This window comes from Hirundo rustica, chromosome 4, assembly GCF_015227805.2.
Source record: "Hirundo rustica isolate bHirRus1 chromosome 4, bHirRus1.pri.v3, whole genome shotgun sequence".
NCBI classification, from domain to species: Eukaryota; Metazoa; Chordata; class Aves; order Passeriformes; family Hirundinidae; genus Hirundo; species Hirundo rustica.
In genome coordinates this window covers 34,719,251-34,737,964 of record NC_053453.1, presented here as the reverse complement: position 1 = coordinate 34,737,964, position 18,714 = coordinate 34,719,251, and the positions used below count along the sequence as shown (strand labels likewise).

The window sequence follows — 18,714 nt, the reverse complement described above, 5'->3', positions numbered from 1 at the left end:
TACAGTATTAATAATAAATAGAACCAGGAACCTCGAGGGGCTTTGTTTCACAAGCCCGGTGCATTCTGATCCCTTGGGACCCCGAGAGCACCAAGCTGGAGCGGTGGAAGCTCCCGGGCTGGTGGCTGGAGCAGCAGGATGTCCCGGCAGGCAGGGGGGTGTCCCGGCAGGCAGAGGGGTGTCCCGGCAGGCAGGGGGGTGTCCCGGCAGGCAGGGGGATGTCCCGGCAGGCAGGGGGTGTCCCGGCAGGCAGAGGGGTGTCCCGGCAGGCAGGGGGGTGTCCCGGCAGGCAGAGGGGTGTCCCGGCAGGCAGAGGGGTGTCCCGGCAGGCAGGGGGGGTGTCCCGGCAGGCAGGGGGGTGTCCCGGCAGGCAGAGGGGTGTCCCGGCAGGCAGGGGGTGTCCCGGCAGGCAGGGGATGTCCCGGCAGGCAGAGGGGTGTCCCGGCAGGCAGGGGGGTGTCCCGGCAGGCAGGGGGGTGTCCCGGCAGGCAGGGGGGTGTCCCGGCAGGCAGAGGGGCTGCAGGGTGTCCCGGCAGGCAGAGGGGTGTCCCGGCAGGCAGGGGGGTGTCCCGGCAGGCAGGGGGGTGTCCCGGCAGGCAGAGGGGTGTCCCGGCAGGCAGAGGGGTGTCCCGGCAGGCAGAGGGGTGTCCCGGCAGGCAGGGGGGTGTCCCGGCAGGCAGAGGGGTGTCCCGGCAGGCAGGGGGGTGTCCCGGCAGGCAGAGGGGTGTCCCGGCAGGCAAAGGGGGGTGTCCCGGCAGGCAGGGGGTGTCCCGGCAGGCAGAGGGGTGTCCCGGCAGGCAGGGGGTGTCCCGGCAGGCAGAGGGGTGTCCCGGCAGGCAGGGGGTGTCCCGGCAGGCAGAGGGGTGTCCCGGCAGGCAGGGGGGTGTCCCGGCAGGCAGGGGGGTGTCCCGGCAGGCAGGGGGTGCGGGGCTACAGCGGAGCACAAAGAGCAGCGATGGAGAAGCCGCGATGGCCGGGCAGGGCTGGCCCAGCTCCAGCAGGGCGGGCGAAGGGGCTCAGAATTCCTGGGCACACGAGCAGATGATGGTAGAATTCCCAGGACCGGACTTTCTGTTGACAGTGGACTCCTCCCGCAGCAAGCAGCAGCCTGGCCGTCCCCTCCAATGCCCAGAGCAAGAAGAGCCCCCAGCTCCCACAGCCCTGGCCTTTTCCTGCCCCAAAACTCGTGTGATCTTCCCCCTCCTGACTTTGCCATGTCTTTTGTGTTGGTCAAGCACCATTTAAGCACCAGTAGTAAGTCTCTTAGCAACTTATGGGGAAAAATTCTTTAAGACAAAAAGGAGCAAACCTAACCCTCAACAACATCCATGCAACATCCAGATCATCCCTTGAAAAGTGGTATTCTAGACAGTTTCTCAGTGTTGGGAATATTGAAGTAGTGACAGAGGAGACATTATTTTCTCCTAGACCAGGGTGAACAAAAAGCAGCCTTTGCAGTTACCCGTTATCCCTTTATTCGGCTCTTTCCCTTTTCTACTTAAGCTGGTTAGAGCCACAAGGAGCAAAGGGTGATACTGCACAAGCAGCATGAGATGGAGGCCAAATTTGCGATGTACTTCCATTCCTTTCAGTTACGATAGTACATTGCCAACAGATCTTTCTCTTTTTTGAAGCAAAGATGTTATGCAATTAATTTCCGGATGGTTAAAGAATTTTGAAGACTGTTTCTTTTGGGAAGACAAATGCTGGGGCAAATGATTTGTGTAGATGATTGTATTATTTGAAGCAGTTGGTTTGTTAACCAACATTTATAATAAATTGATGCTGTTAATGTTCTAGTAATCAGTGTAAATGCTTAGGAAAAGCAATGCTTTTGCTATGCCAGAGTTAAGAAGTGTCTGTTACAAAATCATATCAAAGTGCTAAATATAATATATAAGAGCATCTTTTAGGGGAAAATATCCCTGAAGGAGTAAAGTTGCTTTTTTTCAGTAAGGCGGGATAACTAGGATGCTTACAGGCCTTTCCAGCCCCTCACCAGGTGGTGCTACCACAATAGCATGACCAATTCAAGATGTAGCAAGTTTTATGGAAGCAAGTATTCTCATAGAAACAGCCTTTCATCAGGTGTGGTATGACCTAGAGGCTGCAGAGAGTGAAAATCTCCCTTGATATGTCTGGAATTAGCTGAGTCATTAGGGCTGTATCTGCTGAGCTCAGTTATTGGTCTTGCGGGAGTATGTTAGGAATTTAAAACGGACAGGAAAGTCAGTATATAAAATAAACTAAAATTTTAGCCCTAAAATAAAGTGAAGAGCTCTATAAAAGATAGGATTCTTTTTCGTGTGGGTTTTTTTTTTTCCCCTTTATACTGTGCTGCTGACATTCATTTCTCTTGCTGCCCCATTAGTTTTATGTTTACTGTACACAACCCTGTACTGAAATAGCTGAAATTACCACTAAATTACTGTGGTTACACACAAAAGGATTTTCTTTTACAGAACTTTTGTTGAATTGGGACTATCCTTCTGCAAGCTGAGCAAACTGAATTTGTGTACTTTCCCACTTTGTAGGACATTTTTATCTCTACTCTTGGCATGAAAATAAAACATTAAGAAAAAAATCTCAAGGACTACCAGATAATTTCCTGTTGGAAGCAGTCTTTTTAATTAAACAAGGCTCACAGCAGCTTGAAAATAATGAAAATCCACCTGGCCACATTGTTCTTACCAGATTTTAATTTTTTTCAGCATAGTTAATGTTAAGAAATCTTGCTGTCCTGTGCACGTAATTGAAAAGATGGTTTCATCTGAAAAAAAGTCTCTATGATATAAGGCCATATCATGCTGTTTCTGGTGTTTCTGGGACTTTTCTGGTTAACATGAGATTTTCTGAAATCCCTGAGAGCGGTGGTGCCAGTGGGTGAGGAGCCCCAGGGGGGCAGACCCAGCCTGATGCTGACATTGCACCCCTCCCTTACTTTTGATATCTAATATTGGGGCAAAAATATAGTTCTTTTGATTCAAGTACATGCCAGGGCACAGAGTGTGTTCTCAGGGAGGGGTGCAACTCCAGGGCAATCTGACTGAAGACACTGGGCCGGGTCAGGCAGTTCCAGACCCTGCAGGGTCTCCACCACTCCACCAGGCTGCAGGGACATGGTGAGCTCAAGGTTTTGGGCTCCTGTTGAAGGCCAGCATGGGGACAGACAAGTCTGCAGCTATTATAGGTACAGCAGGTAGCAGAGGGACACAGATCGTACAGCTCACGGGACAAAGACAGGAAACTCTGTTTTTATAGAAACAGGTTTAGATTAGATATTAGGAACAAATCTTCTCTGCAAGGATGGTGAGGCACTGGGACAGGTTGCCCAGAGAAGTTTTTGCTGCCTCATCCCTGGAAGTGTTGAAGGCCCAGTTGGATGGGACTCTGAGCAACCTGGTCTAGTGAAAGGTGTCCCTTCCCATGGCAGCAGGGTTTGAACAAATGGTCTTTAGGGTCTCTCCAAATCCAAACCATTCCATGATTCTATAGTATGAGTGAATCCCTTGGTGTTTCAAGACAAAAAATTCAGTGAATACTTTCCAGTTTGAACTGTGCCTTTATGGTTCAGCAAGGATACAGACATGCTGAATTTAATGATGAATATACTGTAATTAATCAAGGGAGACTTCAATCCCCTTCCTTTAGGATTTGACAACTGAAATGCTTCCCATTCTCTTAGTAAATACTGGTCTTTACTTCCAGTACTTCCCAGATTCCACATACATAGAACCTGCAATTAAATAATCAAATACTGTCTCAAATTTCATTCAGTGAAGGATCATTTTAAAGTTTGGAGGATCAAATGAGAAAAACAAAACACAAAGCAAAAACATAAAATTGCATATCCAGCTAATCAATAAGACCTCTTTTCTTTATTAACCAGGTTTCAGGATAGAGTTTTCCTGCTACTGGCATTGGGAAGTCATTTACTGCACAGAATAGCGTAATGCCAGCAATAGATTGTGGCAAAATTAAAATGTCAATATAGTAAATTGAAATGGCAGGGAAGCATCTTCATTCTAGGCAGTGCCATGTAAAGTATCTAGTTGGTCTTTTTAAAATAGATTAATGCAAGCAGAGAGTTATTAACCTTCAGTTAGTGGTCATATGTAGTATCTTAGTATTTTCTGAGAAAGTGTGCAGTCTTAGCCCCTAAGCCAGAAGGAGATTAGAAATTGATCCAGCAATCATCATTTTTCAAATAAATACAAAAAAGCTCAATCAGAAGCATTATTTTCTGGGAAAAAAATATTATTTCTGCTCTTCAAGTTAGAAGTCCCTGATAAAAAGCCAAGACCAGGTTATTTTTTATTTTATTTTATTTTATTTTATTTTATTTTATTTTATTTTATTTTATTTTATTTTATTTTATTTTCTATTTATTTTCTTTCTTTCGCTTCTGGTTTGTGGGGTTTTTTTTGTTTTGTTTGTGCAATTCAGTTACTTTTACCTCTTCTCTGGTCCTTTTCTTTTCTGATTTTCCATCATCCCTTCATGCGGGCAGTGAAAGTTGAAAGAAGCAACAGGCAACTTACCTGGGATTCGTGTGCCAACAGCCACAGCAGCCTGCTCACCTACCACCATTATAACACCTACCACCCTGACCATTGCAGGATACCAGCCTTGAAATTCCAGAAAGCGGCTCCTCAAAAAAGCCTTCGTAATGTTTCATGCTTTTTCCTGCTCACATACTTTCTTCTCTTCTTCTTCCTCCTCCTCCCTCCTTCTTCTTTCACTTGTACTTTTCCCATTTCAGGCTCTTAAACCTTTTCAGTTTTTCAGATGCTACACTTTTTCATAGCCATGCCAAGGTTATTTCTGACATTTTACACCTTCTCCTTTCTGTAAAAAAGCAGCCTTTGTAGACAGGAAAAGCCTTGAAAATTCGGAATGAATCAGCTCTTCTTCTATGTATGAGTAGACCGTTGGATTGGAGAAGTATACATAAAGCATGATTTTTGAATGAAGAGCATTGCTTACAAATCTTTGTCAGAAATTACCTACTACAAAAATGCATTTCTAAAATCATTGTATCTAGGTATACTGATGTGCATTAGTTTGGAGATATGTGTTGAAAATTTTAATTTAACATGCTTTGCTTAAAGTAAGTTGTATACTATGAATATACCTTTTGTGTCTACATTATCTTGGTTAGCTTCCAGCAAGTGTTGTCATGAAATGGTGGCTTCCTGGGGTCACCTGTATGGTTTAATGTCTTTGTTACTGGAAAAGCACAAACCATTCCTATGCATCATACACAGCCTGTACATACAATGTTTGATTCATTGATGAGTTACAGGCATGTGCCGCACTCTTCTGTGAAGACTGAATGCTGTATGCCAAGTGTTTGATTTCTTACAGCAGCTCTGGTGTCTTCATCCTTCTCTCCTACCTCCATGAGTGCATACAGCCTGAGTTCCCTGAACATGGGGACCTTACCTCGCAGCCTCTACTCCACCAGCCCACGTGGGACAATGATGAGGCGGAGGATGAAAAAGAAGGACTTCAAAAGCTCCTGTAGGTGGTAACAGCATTTACTCAAAAATGTGCAATGAATGAATGGGTGGAGGAGGGGGAAGATGCAGAAAAAAGTTGCACAGTACCTTAATTAGTATACATATATTCTAGATGGAAGAGGGAGTTTCTGGTGGATGTAGGGAAACATAAGGGTGAAGATATTTGTCCAATGCTAAAATGAGATGAGTAGATGTTATGCAGCATAACTGTCTCATCTGAAATTTATAAAGGAATGTTTTCTTCAGACAGTGCTGGAAGAGTTTGTTACACTGTTACTGAAGTGATTTTCAAATTCCCTTTTCAACTCTTCCACTGTCCATTAGGGAATAGAATTCACAGCTGAATAGTCAAAAATAGATTGCTGGTAAGCTCAACCAGCTGTCACATTAGGGAAGGCAGAGCTTGCCATGGCACCTCCTAGCTAGTTCTAATGTTTACATCTACACCATGACCTGTAGAGTCATTTTGGTGAGGGAGACAAGTTACAGCGAAGACTAAGTAGCCTTATTTGTCCACTCTCTGGGATATAAAGCATAGATTGCCTATGAGTCAGTCATTTCCCAAGCCAGAGGAGATCTATTCAGGCTGTTCCACTTTGCATATTGCTAAGCATTCACTGGGCTGGAAAGAGTGTAGCTTTGTCAGTGCATTTTTTCCTAGACTCCACGTAAGTGCCGCTTCTCTTTTGGCTTGTCCATCTTTGTGCAATCCACAGCAGCTCAGTTCCTCCAGAGCGGGGAGGTGAGAACTGCTCTGTAAATCATTTGCTCTAGATAACGATGCTCAGAAGTCCACTCTGAAAGAACTGAGCTGCTGCACATTACAGCACTGCTGCTGTGTTTTAAAGATTCCCCATGGTCACAGTAAAACCAGAGCAAACCAGCAGCTTCTAAGGCCAGTCACTATGGAATTGTGAGAAAACGTGAGAGAGGAACTGAGGTTTTGCTTTCTTGCAGTTTTTGTTGCTTGCTTGTTCTTATTTATTCTGTAAGGCACATATTTTTACATAACATTTGCCTGTAAGTGCATTTTTTGTTTTTAATCCAATCAGCCATTTCTCACAGCTCATCTATTGACGTGTTAGCTTCTAATGCATTCTTTTGGGTCATGGGGGAATACTGTGTCTGTCATGCTATGATACCAGTACAGGTCCAGCATGTTCTTGTCTGCACATGAGGAACAGTAATAGTGTTACACTAGTAGTAATCAATTTGAATAGTAAAATCAATGAAAAAAATGGTTTATCGGTTTTGCTATGTTTTAGCAAAACTAACTTTTGTACAACAAAGGATGAAATCCTCAAAGCTAATCCTGTTATGGATCTTGGACACAGCTGTAACTTGTGTTGTTAAATTTTTCAGATATTTTTCCTTCAAGGAGGGCTTGTCTGTGTTATCTTGCAAAGACTCAAAACAAGGCCAGTGATGTGGCATTTAAGTGTGACAGTCACATAAGCACTGCAGCCCGCCTAAAATATTCTTGAAGTCAGAAGGCCCTGGGGGTGACAAGTTACTATGAGCAAACAAATCTCTAGATAGGAGAAGTTAGGACAAGGCTTAGTTGTGCGGTAGTTTATTGCACATTCACATTGTGAGGTCTTGATATAGAGCAATTCAAAATACATGAAACTGGCCCCATCACTGGGTGCTCAGTGCCTCATTACAACCAGTTGACTGCATCAACAACCCCAAACCAGAACTGGCTTTGGAATTGGCTGGCCAGCCAGACTTGTTTGCCCTTTTTGTGAGTTTGCTTGTCAGCCCATGCAGAGTTCCTTACTCTGTTAGTGGACTTATAGCCATACTTGTGACAGCAGTAGCGGCCAACTTAAGAGACCCACTCTGCTCTGAATGTCCTCAGTGGACCAGGATAGAGAATGTCCTGTCCTGTACCTTTCGGCTATCCATCGACAAGCCTTGGAAAGCCCCTCCCATTATGGGAGACTCATGAGAACCAGGTAGATTGACTGCTGTGCTTTTCATGGAAAAGGAGTAGCACACTCTTCATTTTAGTGGGATTTCTTTTTATTTAATGCAGTTGGATCATTTGAGAGTTACATTTAGGTAAATCTTAATAAATCTTTTAGAATGTGACTGGGGAATAAAAATATGTAGGTTGCTATAAAACTTATATTGTCAATTATTTAGGAATACTTGCACAACATAATGTGATGGTGGCATAATTCATGAAAATGAAGTGTGATGGCACAAGGGGTAGCAAGACTTTCATGGTCATGATTTAACAATCATTGCATTAGTTATGCAGACCTTTCTGAATATGTGGCTGTAAAAATTGAGGGCATGCCCTGCTGCCACAAGCTTTTGTTATGCCACTTGTTTTCAGTTTTTATTCTTCCTCTGCATTTGTTTGTTTGTTTAAGGTGTGGGATTCATTGTGGAAACACTTAGATTATTATTTCGTTACAGTTTAAATCCTGAAGTATTTTGTAATATGTTCCTATTAGTAGTTGGAAGCGAGACATAATTTATATCAATTTACATTACTAGGGTTGCATATCTGGTAGAAATTTGAGAGGGTTTTAGATATGCATGGGTGCTCTTTTCTCAACAGCTATCAGGAGGAATTGCGAACGTGTTTCGATTTCTTATGGGTTAGAGTGGGAGACTGGAGGCATAATAATCCATATATGCACCTTGAAACACATCTTTTTCTGCTTCTCATATAATTGCAGGCATAAAAGTGACAAGTCCATAATCTTCAAATTCAAGATCATTATTTACATAACTGCAGAGCATATGCAAACCAGCCCCCAGGAATGCTGCTAAGAGTTAGACAAGGACTATACAAGTATGCTGGAATGTACCCCTAGCAATAGCAACCGATGTTCACTGGAACTACAAACACATCCATGTCACCTTTTTAAATCAACAGCACTGCTTCCTGGCCTGTAAAAATTCTAACCCATCAAGGAGCCAAAAAAATGTCAGTGTTCCTTGCTACAGTTACTGTTGAGTTACAAACCCCAAGATGCTCTAAGTCATGGGTTTGGGTACCTGTGACATTTTACAGAGTCTTAGGAGATAGGCATTGTTATATGATTAGGAAAGGATATTTTCATCTCTGGGATATATTTGTTTTGTTTTGTTTTGTTCCTGTTTCTCTTTCATTTTCTTTTGGAGTGGAAAGGGGTTCCTAATTGTCATACTCAAGTGTCAACATCATCAAAATGTTTATCAGAGTGAGTTTTAAATCCCACAGATAGTGACCTATTTTACCAATGTGAATTAAAACTTTTACTGTCCTAAAAGTTGAAATAAATTGTATGAGACATTTAGGTTCCTGGTAGGGCATTGTAAAAAGAATGAGAAAAGTTATTATTATGTTACAGAGTCAGCTAGATACCTGCTGTATGGCAGGAATAGAGACATAAGTGATGGGAAATAGACATGAAATTAACGAGTAATTGTTATATGACCTTTAAGAAAGGGAAAATGGAACTTTTCTGAGACTGGATGCCCTAAATTAAGATGTTTCTAGAAGGTGTCTTAGGTATTATAGTAATTTTTTTGTTTCATTACATTTTAGCCTTTGCAGCAGTGAGGGCTGGAGAGTGAGGGCTATTTCTCACATGCAGTAAATGCTAAAGGTGATGGAAGTTTCTAAGAACAGATTTTTAGTATTTGCATTTGTGTATAAGCATGTCTTATTGAGTGCAGATAAACAGTAAGAAGGAAGCTGTTGAATATCTGAAATAATTCTCAATTCTTACAAAGGAAACTTAAAACAAGAAGAATTCACAGTAATTTGGAAAAGATGGTTTTAGAGAGGGAAGAAGCTTTGCTGGGAGAAATCAGAAACTTGTGAGGTTTTTGGCAAGTGAAAATTTTGCAAAGAACTGTCATTACCAACTGTGCCACATCAATCAGTTTTATACTAACTGATATAGAGCAAAAGTCTGATGCTTGCAGCCCCTGAGCATGGGAAAATACTTACATAACCTCTGACATCTTTGTACAGTTGTTCTAATATTATCTATGTCAATTCTTTTTTCCTGCATCTGAGAGAAAAAAAAATGCACATGTAAACCCTCTCTGAAATGAACCATGAAATTTTACCTAATTCTTAGCAGCTGCTGCAAGCAGAAAAGGGTTTGGAAGGAAATTAGAGGTGGAGAGCTAATGACATAGATTGATAACACAAAACAATTCCAAATCCTTGGCCTTGGAGGGATTATCATTACTGAACAGGAGTTGAAAAACTCCAGCTTTCTGTGTATGACATAATGAAAAGCAATAGTTTGCTGCTGCGGAAATTCAAACAGTGATACAATAGACATTTCGATAGAGATCAAGGAAGCAAAGGTGCAGTCTCCTTTCATAGATAATTGTGTTGAATCTCAGTGTTGTTTTTGTCTTGATTTGTTCTGTACTGCAGCCTTCTGGAAAAAGTGTGAGTAAAGCAGGAGAACAGAAGTAGCTGCCTGAGTTTCTCATAGAACGGTCCCCCAGTGGCTTTGAGAGACCCCAAAGAACTTTTTTTCTCACAATCCCTTGAGATACACTGATTGCCAAAACAGAGTGGCTTGTTCAGCTTCCTTATATTACCCAGTTAGCCTAACAAATTGCTGACTCATAGCAAACATGTACAAGAAGAAGGCATCCTTACTTCTTGCAAGCAAGCCTGGTCCATGTGTTTTGTTGCTAACATCAATGCATTGCTGTGAGATGTCCATAGAGGAATCTGCCTGAATAACAGCTGGGCTTGTGCCTCCAATTGCCTTATTTCCTGTTAAAGTTCTGCTCATCCATGCCTCAAACCTAATGCAAACAGAATTCAAGGATGTCCTGAGATTTTTGGGGTGGGGATATCAAACACATTTATTTTACCAGAACAAGAACTATATTTTTGCATTCCAGCATACAACCAGCTGTTTTCTATTATCTTATAGGCCATAACTGTGTAAATATAATTTATACACTTTAGCCGAAATTGACTTTAAAAGAGACATTTCATTGACTAGATTTAGTGTAAAGATCAATTTTCTCAAAAAGCAATGGAACTTGTGCTGTATATGAATGTCTTTCCTCCTGGTCTGCTCTGTTTTATAGTGTCTTTAGCCTCTAGCACTGTTGGTTTGGCTGGGCAGGTCGTGCACACAGAAACCACAGAAGTAGTGCTGACAGCTGACCCCATAGTAGGGTTTGGGATACAGCTCCAGGGTAGCGTGTTCGCTACTGAGACCTTGTCTTCTCCACCTCTCATTTCCTATATTGAGGCGGACAGTCCGGCGGAAAGGTGAGGCTCTTTAATTGACTGCTAAATACATTTGGGGAGCGTTCCTCGGGTACGTTGGGCTTGGTGCTTTCTTTCAGTTTGTGATGAATTGCAGGGCCTTGCTCAGTGGAGTGAGGCAAGTAATATACTTTCTGTTCTGACAATGGTGTTTCATGCACTTGATCAGCTATGAAAGAATGACAGGCACCAGTGTTCTGACGATACAGAGTCCTCCAGAAGGAGACTGGAAGTTATATTCATGCAAAACAAAAACAACAACAAAAACAACAGCAACAACAAATATCAGAAAAATCAGAGAAGTCAAAATAGTGATAATTGAGCATGCCAGGGTGAAAGCTCTGTTCAGTTTCGGTCCAGAATCAGTCTTAGGGAATTCCAGAATTTTGACTTACTGATTATTTCAATTACATTTTTATGCTTATATATGTATTTAATCATGTCATGAGAATGATAGCAGTTGCAGAGACAAGCACCAGTTGCCATTTCACCTGCAACCCAGGGTGAGGCACAGATGATGCCCATGGGTGGGGTGGAAGCATGAAGACCCCTATTCTTGGGTCCCAGCACCTAGAGAGTATGACCCGTACTGTTAGTGCTTGATAGTGTCATGGTGCAAAGGGGCAGCAGCTTCTGTGCCTAGGTACATTGTTGAGCTGCTATGCCACAATTATCCTTCAAGGTCTGGTTGAATGTGTTTGATCAGACAGCTTGTATCATAGATTTGTGGCCAGCCAGACTAGAGCAGTGATCGTGTCCCTGTACTTGGCACTGCTGAGGCCACACCTCAAGTCCTGTGTTCAGTGCTGGGCCCCTCTTTATATGAAAGACATTGAGGTGCTGGAGTGTGCCCACAGAAGGGCAGTGGAGCTGGCGAAGGGGCTGGAGAACAACTCTTAACAAGGAGCAGCTGAGGGAGCTGGGGGTGTTTCATCTGGAGACAAGGAGGCTGGAGGGCAACCTTATAGCTCCCCACAACTATCTGACAACAGGATGTAGCCTGGTGGGCATTGGTCTCTTCTCCCAGATAACACACAACAGGACAAGAGGAAATGGCCTCAAGTTTTGCCAGGGCAGGTTTAGATTGGATATTAGGAGACATTTCTTCAGTGAAAAAGGTTGTCAAGGACTGGAACAGCCTGCCCAGGACAGTAGTTTAGGCTCAGTCCCTGGAGGTATTTAAAAGACCTGTAAATGTGGCAATTCCACACAGAAAGGACTTGTCAGTGCTGGGTTAATGGCTCAGTGATATTAAAGCATTTTCCCAACCTAAATGATTCTGTAATTCTATGATACTGCTGGTTCTAGAACATGCACATCTGGTGATTGTTTTATATCCTTTTGTACCAAGGTGTGGGGTGCTGCAAATAGGAGACAGAATAGTGTCAATAAATGGTATCCCAACAGAAGACAGCACATTTGATGAGGCCAATCAACTGCTCAGAGACTCCTCTATCACCAACAAGGTCACTTTGGAAATAGAATTTGATGTTGCAGGTATGAATGTCCTGTTATTCTGTCTTGCAGAAAAAATGAAGGAATAAATCCTAAGTACATTGCAAGTGTCAGGCATCTGAGGTTTTCTTCTCTCATCTACACAATTCAGTTTTCAGGTGACTTATTTGAAACATGGTTTTCTGTACAGCTTTCTCATTTCACACAGCTCTGCAGTCTACTTCAGAAAGCAAATCGAAATGACAGGTCCTGTAGTAAGATCTGGTGACTGTCTCGCCTCTGAGTTATTTCCAGACATTTTTCTGGCCTGAGATAGAAATGTTCTGCTAAACAGAAACAAATCCTCTACAGGCCAAATAATGAAATGTTTTGCAAGACAGAAAAGTATTTAAAAGGGTGGATAAACAAACAAAAAAACCTCTTGGGGTGTTTCACTTGCCATATCTCTAAATAAAATAATAGAAACTGAATTAATAAAGGCCAGAACAATAACAATAACAATAACTTTTCTGGTGAGTATTATTACTAATGGCATTCCTTTATTTTGTAATGTGTTTAAGCATACAGAATATACCCATGAAATTACTAACTGTGTATATCGAACAAGTACACGTTACGTGCGTGCACCACTGGATTCCTTTTCTTCCCACTAGATGTTAAACTCATGGCAGTTACCTTAGTGGACAGTTAAAAATAAGTGTTAGTCCTCCAGCAGCAAAGGTCAGAAATCCTTACGACTCAATCCCCTGTTCTTTTAATTAAAAGCTGTCTGCCAGCAGTCAAATTTTCACGTGTGCTCGCAGAACTTGCATACGAGCTAAAAACCTGCAGTCTCAGCTGGCTGCTGGCCCATGCAATCTCCACAAATTCAGTTAAACCTTAAAAAAAATTGAGTTACTGTGAAAATTACCAGTAGAGTTATAAATCATGCCTCCTTCATTTTAGCACTCGTGTTTCATCCCTGCCTTGTGACTCTGATGTGATTTAATCAGCTTACATGTATAGTTCCGTGCTCGTGAAATTGCTGCGCCTTATAAATTATCTAACATTTTAAATGTTTTTGTAATAGAATCAGTTATACCAAGCAGTGGAACATTTCATGTGAAACTACCAAAGAAGCATAATGTGGAACTTGGCATCACCATAAGTTGTAAGTAAAAGTGCTTATTTTTCAGACCACATTTATGGGATAATCTGGAGGTAGTAGATCTTGTAGCTGCGGACTCACGTTTCTTTTGGTATAAGCTTTTTCCTTTTTTCTAGCTTCTTTTACTGCTTTTTCTGTTTTGAAATACCGTTCTATAGCATATTTATACTCCCCTTCAAGTAGCTAACAAAGCCAGAAGTTTGCAAAATCTAATGTTTGACTTATTCCTTCATGCAAAGTACATATTTAACTCCTATTAAAATTATTTATTTTAAAAAAATCAGTAGAATTAAGTCCATGCAAAATATTTCCATAGCTGTGAAGTTTAAAGCAGAGTCTGTCATGGTCTCTCACAGGCTCTTGAACAGAACCCCACTGAACATAAGTTTCACAGACATGAAGATCCACATATGTAGGGTTATTTTCTGCTTCAGAACCCAGATACATCCTCCGTCTCTAGAACTTGTGGGCAGTCCTGAATGTGTGGGTCACAGCAAAATCCCCTTTCACTAGGGAGTGCGGAGATTGCTGAAGAAGGTCACAAGGGCCTGCATCAGTCTGTTTCTCAAAAATATTTGTTGCTGTGGTTTGAAATGAAAAGTGTTTCTGCACTTGTTTTGTGAGGAGGCAGTAAAACAATGTGTTAGAACTGGATTTTGACCTGGTAAACTCCGGCGTACTGAGTTCAGCTCTTGATGGAAGGAAAAACAATCCATATCAAAGTTAATGGGCTTGACACTGCAGAATCTGGTGTCATCCGAATTAACATTCTTTCATGGCTGTGGCCTTTCTTAGGCTATTAGTCTTTCTTTAGAGTTATTCATGTGTCTTGGGGGAAGATTGTGCTTTGACTTGTATTCTCGATGCTTTTACCAGCACAGTGGAATATGGTTAATCAAAAGTACAGCAGGGATCTCAGCACTAAGGGTTACACCTGAGGAACAAATGAGAGACACTGCAGGCCTGTTTGCTTGTGTTGCACACTTGAATGAGTAACTGTTAGACTCTGTAAGATGTGATGTGACGCTTGAAGCAAAATCATTGGTCTACATGTGTCTGTGCAAATGAAAATATTGAGAAATGAGAAAGCCTGGAGCGAGGCTGTTCTGTTTAAATTTTATTCTTAGGATTGATAAAGATTTGTAAAGTTATTGAAAAAATACAATCTTCCTAGTAATTTGATTTGTGTTGTATTTTGGAATGCAGGCATCTACTTTTTTTTTTTGTCTGTAGGAATAAACTTTTAATGGAAAATTAGTGTTCTTGAAATTTAGTATTTAGCACTCCTCTTCCAAACTTTGCATGTCTTACTGATCTGGAATTTAATTCCAAAAATTAGTGCTTTATATAATCAGAATAACATGTGGTTGGTCTTAGCTCTGCTCTTGTGACTATACTGCAGTATCTTTAATATTTAAATGAAATTATCTGTTATATATAATAATCTCATTAATAGAATTTAATGCATATGAAATTTATCTAGGATTAATTATTTACATGGTTTTAAAGGGTTTATATTAATAATTGGTAGAAATCTTGAATTGCTGCATTTCATGCTTTGCTTTTCAGTGTTTTGCTCCATTTTACCTAATTAACTCCTAAATAAGGCAGTATGATTTGAAGAATATAAGCGTTTTATATTCATTTTGTCAAATTTCTGTCTGGACACTTTAACACGCCATTTATTACTGATATTTATTAGCATGCCATTTATTGCTGATATTTTCAGAAAGCTTTATGATCTCTTTCAGAAAACAAATACTAAGGGAAACTTGCCAGAGTTGGTATGTCTTAAGCAGGGGGGAATGGAGGTGTTGAGATTTATTCACTTGTGGGCTTGAACTCTTAAAAGTGCTAGAGAACTGTTTCATCCTCTTCCTTCTCAAATTAGTGGAGTTAATGGTGAATGAGAAAGTGCTATTAAAACATTACAGAGAAACACCTTTCTTACTTTCCATATCCACCATTTAGTTTGGGATTTGTAGGAGAAAGTCAGGAAATCGCCTAATCTGACAGACAAAATACATTTTTTGCCAGACGGGAAATGCAACTTCACTTTGGGCTGACATGTGACATAGACATATGTCTATTTTTAAGTCCAGGAGTTCTTCTAGGTTGGCTGCTAGGAGTCAGAGATCCTAGAAGAGGAATTTATTTCTCTTCTCCTGGATTTTGTTTCCCTGGTAATGAACACCAAGAGTGTTGCATGGAGTTACAACCAGCTGCTTTAGTGAAGGCATGTCTGAGGTGACACACAACACTAAAGACAATTAAGCTAATTCATGGTCTTTGAAAAAAGAAGAGTTATAATAGGAGAAGAGACCTTCCTTAGTTTCAGATTTATTAATGCAAGAGAAAAATAAGAGGAAAAATTAAAACCCCTTAGACAGCATAACACCTTAAAAGCAGGACAGAAGAAAGCTTAATGAGCATCATTGTTAATGTTAATCCAGGGCTCTGAGTTTTGGATGGTTCATGTCAGTTACCTCCCAGTATACTGGTCTTGACCACTTCTGCCTGCATTGCAGTCCTATCATTCATCCCTTATCTCTGCAGTATCTGTGTAACTTTACCAATGACAGATACTTACACTCAATAAAGGCCTTATTTCATGTTTTCAACTACACGTGATTATATATTTAATGCTTTCACACCAAGTTACCTGATAAGAGCAAATAGAAGGTCTCAGTTCTTAAAACCATATCATCCAAACAAAGCACAGAAGTGTTCCTGTGCATGTGATTTTGCTTTTATGACAGAATCATTCCCTAGAAGAAGGAACACTTACAAGTACTGCTAGTAGTACTCAAAGCTGTTTCAATTTATTTGACATTGATTTTAGACTGTGTAATGAATACAGATTTTTCTTTTTAAAGACAAAAACCTTTTTTAAGGGTTTTTGAGGCAACTGGATACTTTATCAGAGACTAATTACTTTTTTTGGGAAATACATTGAATGATGTCCGGTAAAATGACTTACTAGTGGATTCTGGTAATTGTAGTTAACAGTTTGCTCTTTTTTTTTTTTTTTTTTTTTTCCTTCTTCTTTCTTTCTTTCTTTCTTATGTAAGATTCTGATATCCTTACTGGCAATGAACTGCAGCACCTTGCTTCATAAATAATCTCTCTGAAGCTAATGGGACTGCTCAAGGAATAAGAAGCTGCAAAGCTGGTAAGAATATCAGAATCTCACCCAAACTATCATCAGTTTTTCTGAGTCACTTTGACTAGCAGCTATACTGTAGTCTGCTTTATTGTATTTGTATTTCATCAGAAACAAGCTTTGTAAATATCTACAGATGCATTGACTATGAGAATTTATTTTCTAAAGCATGCTTCTGTATATTATGTGATTTCACCTGGCAAGCTCTACTTAATTTTCAACCATTTCAAGTAATTCTTTTCAAGACAGAATAATATCAATGGAATTCTCAGCTGCTCCACATGAACGAATACCTAATGGACAAAAGAGCTACATCAGTGTAATTTTAAAAAGATCATTCATTCATTTATTAATCACACTATTCTTAAAAATGCAGTAGCTGCAAACCAATTTTGTAGCTGTAAAGCATTAGTCCATAAATGGACTAACTTTGTATAAAAAGTATTTTTCCATCACATGAGCATTTTCCTTTGCTTGTTCCGTTTGTTCAGAGCTTGATCAACCTCCAATGTTTGAAGCCAGACTGAGCGTAGTGAGTTTTGTTTGCGTGGTGGGTGAGAGGTCCACCCCAAAATCTGCTGAAGTCACTTTGGGGGGCTGGTGCATTTGTTTGAGTTAGCAGTGAAATAAGAAAGGAGCGTTGTTTGAGGGCTTTTTAAAACTTAGTGAACAGCTGATACACAGCACTGACAACACTTTCTTGAACTTTCAAGTAGCTGGGAAAGTGTAGTAGAATAGGGTGGAGACCTGGTGTCATAGGTTTGTACAGTTTGGTTTTTTAGTTATAAAAGAACGTAGAATAATTCTCCAGGTCAGGACCTGGGAATTGCTTTAGAAAGGACAGGGACCTATCAGAGGGTTAGCTGGAATATTGGCATCTGTTCTGACCACTGAAAATTGTTGGCTATGACTTTGGGAAGTACCATATAAAACCCCTTAATTTCCTGTAGGTGGGTCCTTTTTCTTCTTTCCTTTGGCCAGAGAGAGACCGGTAACATCGAGCTGGGCCTGCTGCTCCCCCCTTTTGGGGAGGATCTGGCCCGAGGCCTGGCCAGATTCCATCGGCTCCCAGGTGGGGAGGGGAAGGAGAGGTTGCTGCTTTACAACAGCTCCTCTCTCTAAACTTCCCTGGAGAAGGGAGAGATCTCTGCCGAGCCCCTGATAAGAGCTATGGGCACCATTCGGGCTGAGGCCACCCCGATTTACACTGAGAGGTGGGCTGAGAAGGCATTTATGATCCTGCCTGGTTTTTTTTGTGATTCTGGACTGCCCAGGTGCTCTGATGTTTCTGTGAGTTCTTCCTCCCTCACCAGTGCAGCCTTGAACATCTAACACCATGAGCTACAGAGAGAGAGACAAAGACTCCGGGCAGATTTAACTCTTTCCTGGCAAACATGAAGCTTCCAGAGCTTAGCCCTTCTCTGAGAGAGTAAGAAAGGACAGAGTGAACATAAAGAACAAGAGCATGAAGTCAGTAGAGCGAGAGTGAAAAGACTATTAGTACAGAGGGTTGAAGAGTTGGTTGTTCTATTCTTACTTGAGCCATGGAAATGAACTTCATATTTAGATCATTCCTTTAAATCATGGGAAAGGTATGCATTTGGGGAGATTATTGTTTTAATTTGTGTGTAGATTTGAGCAAAGGTGTTTGTGATGGACTAAGTAATATCCTATAAGATGCTTGAACAGAGATAAAGATGAAAAGGCCCCTGGACCAGTGAAGAAGTGAGAAGATATCTCTTGAAATGAAAAATCCTTTGCTTTAGAGTTATTAATCTTTAAAAAGTGACACCCCAGTATGCAAAAGTCTAAGACCCATGACCCATAAGCAGCTTAGTAAACTGCTCCTGGGAGGGTCACAAAGGCAGGTTTCTCTGAGTGGTTGTTTTTGTAACAGTTAAAACCCACAAGAGAACTGTTCTAAGTTGTCAGTGAGATCCATGACTCTAAGAGATACTCTTCTCCTAACGAATTGATGAAAGACTATTGTCAGATAATGAAACTGACTGAAAATTACAGGTTTTGTCTCTTTATGTTGTTTTATAAGAAAGTGAACAGTTTGTAAGGGGAGGGAAGAGTGTTTTTGAAGTTTCATTCTGTTTTAGTTTTTTTCGAACTTCCTTTTTTCTATTCTTTTAGTGTATAGTAATAAACCTAATTGTTATTTTTAAGG

The 18,714-nt window shown here is 41.0% G+C and overlaps 1 protein-coding gene across 7 annotated transcripts in view; it reads left to right on the top strand.

Moving 5' to 3' along the window:
- GRIP1 (glutamate receptor interacting protein 1) overlaps window positions 1–18,714 on the top strand; it is a 231,377-nt gene that overhangs the window by 182,644 nt on the left and 30,019 nt on the right. For 2 of the 7 annotated variants that reach the window (XM_040061322.2, XM_040061320.2), the window contains exons 10-14: window positions 4,511–4,666; window positions 5,368–5,523; window positions 10,593–10,779; window positions 12,128–12,273; window positions 13,301–13,381. In XM_040061322.2, the coding sequence (XP_039917256.1) occupies window positions 4,511–4,666; window positions 5,368–5,523; window positions 10,593–10,779; window positions 12,128–12,273; window positions 13,301–13,381 (726 nt within the window). The remainder of the gene's footprint in view (window positions 1–4,510; window positions 4,667–5,367; window positions 5,524–10,592; window positions 10,780–12,127; window positions 12,274–13,300; window positions 13,382–18,714) is intronic. The other 5 variants (XM_040061326.2, XM_040061324.2, XM_040061325.2 and 2 more) reach the window with 3 other exon arrangements.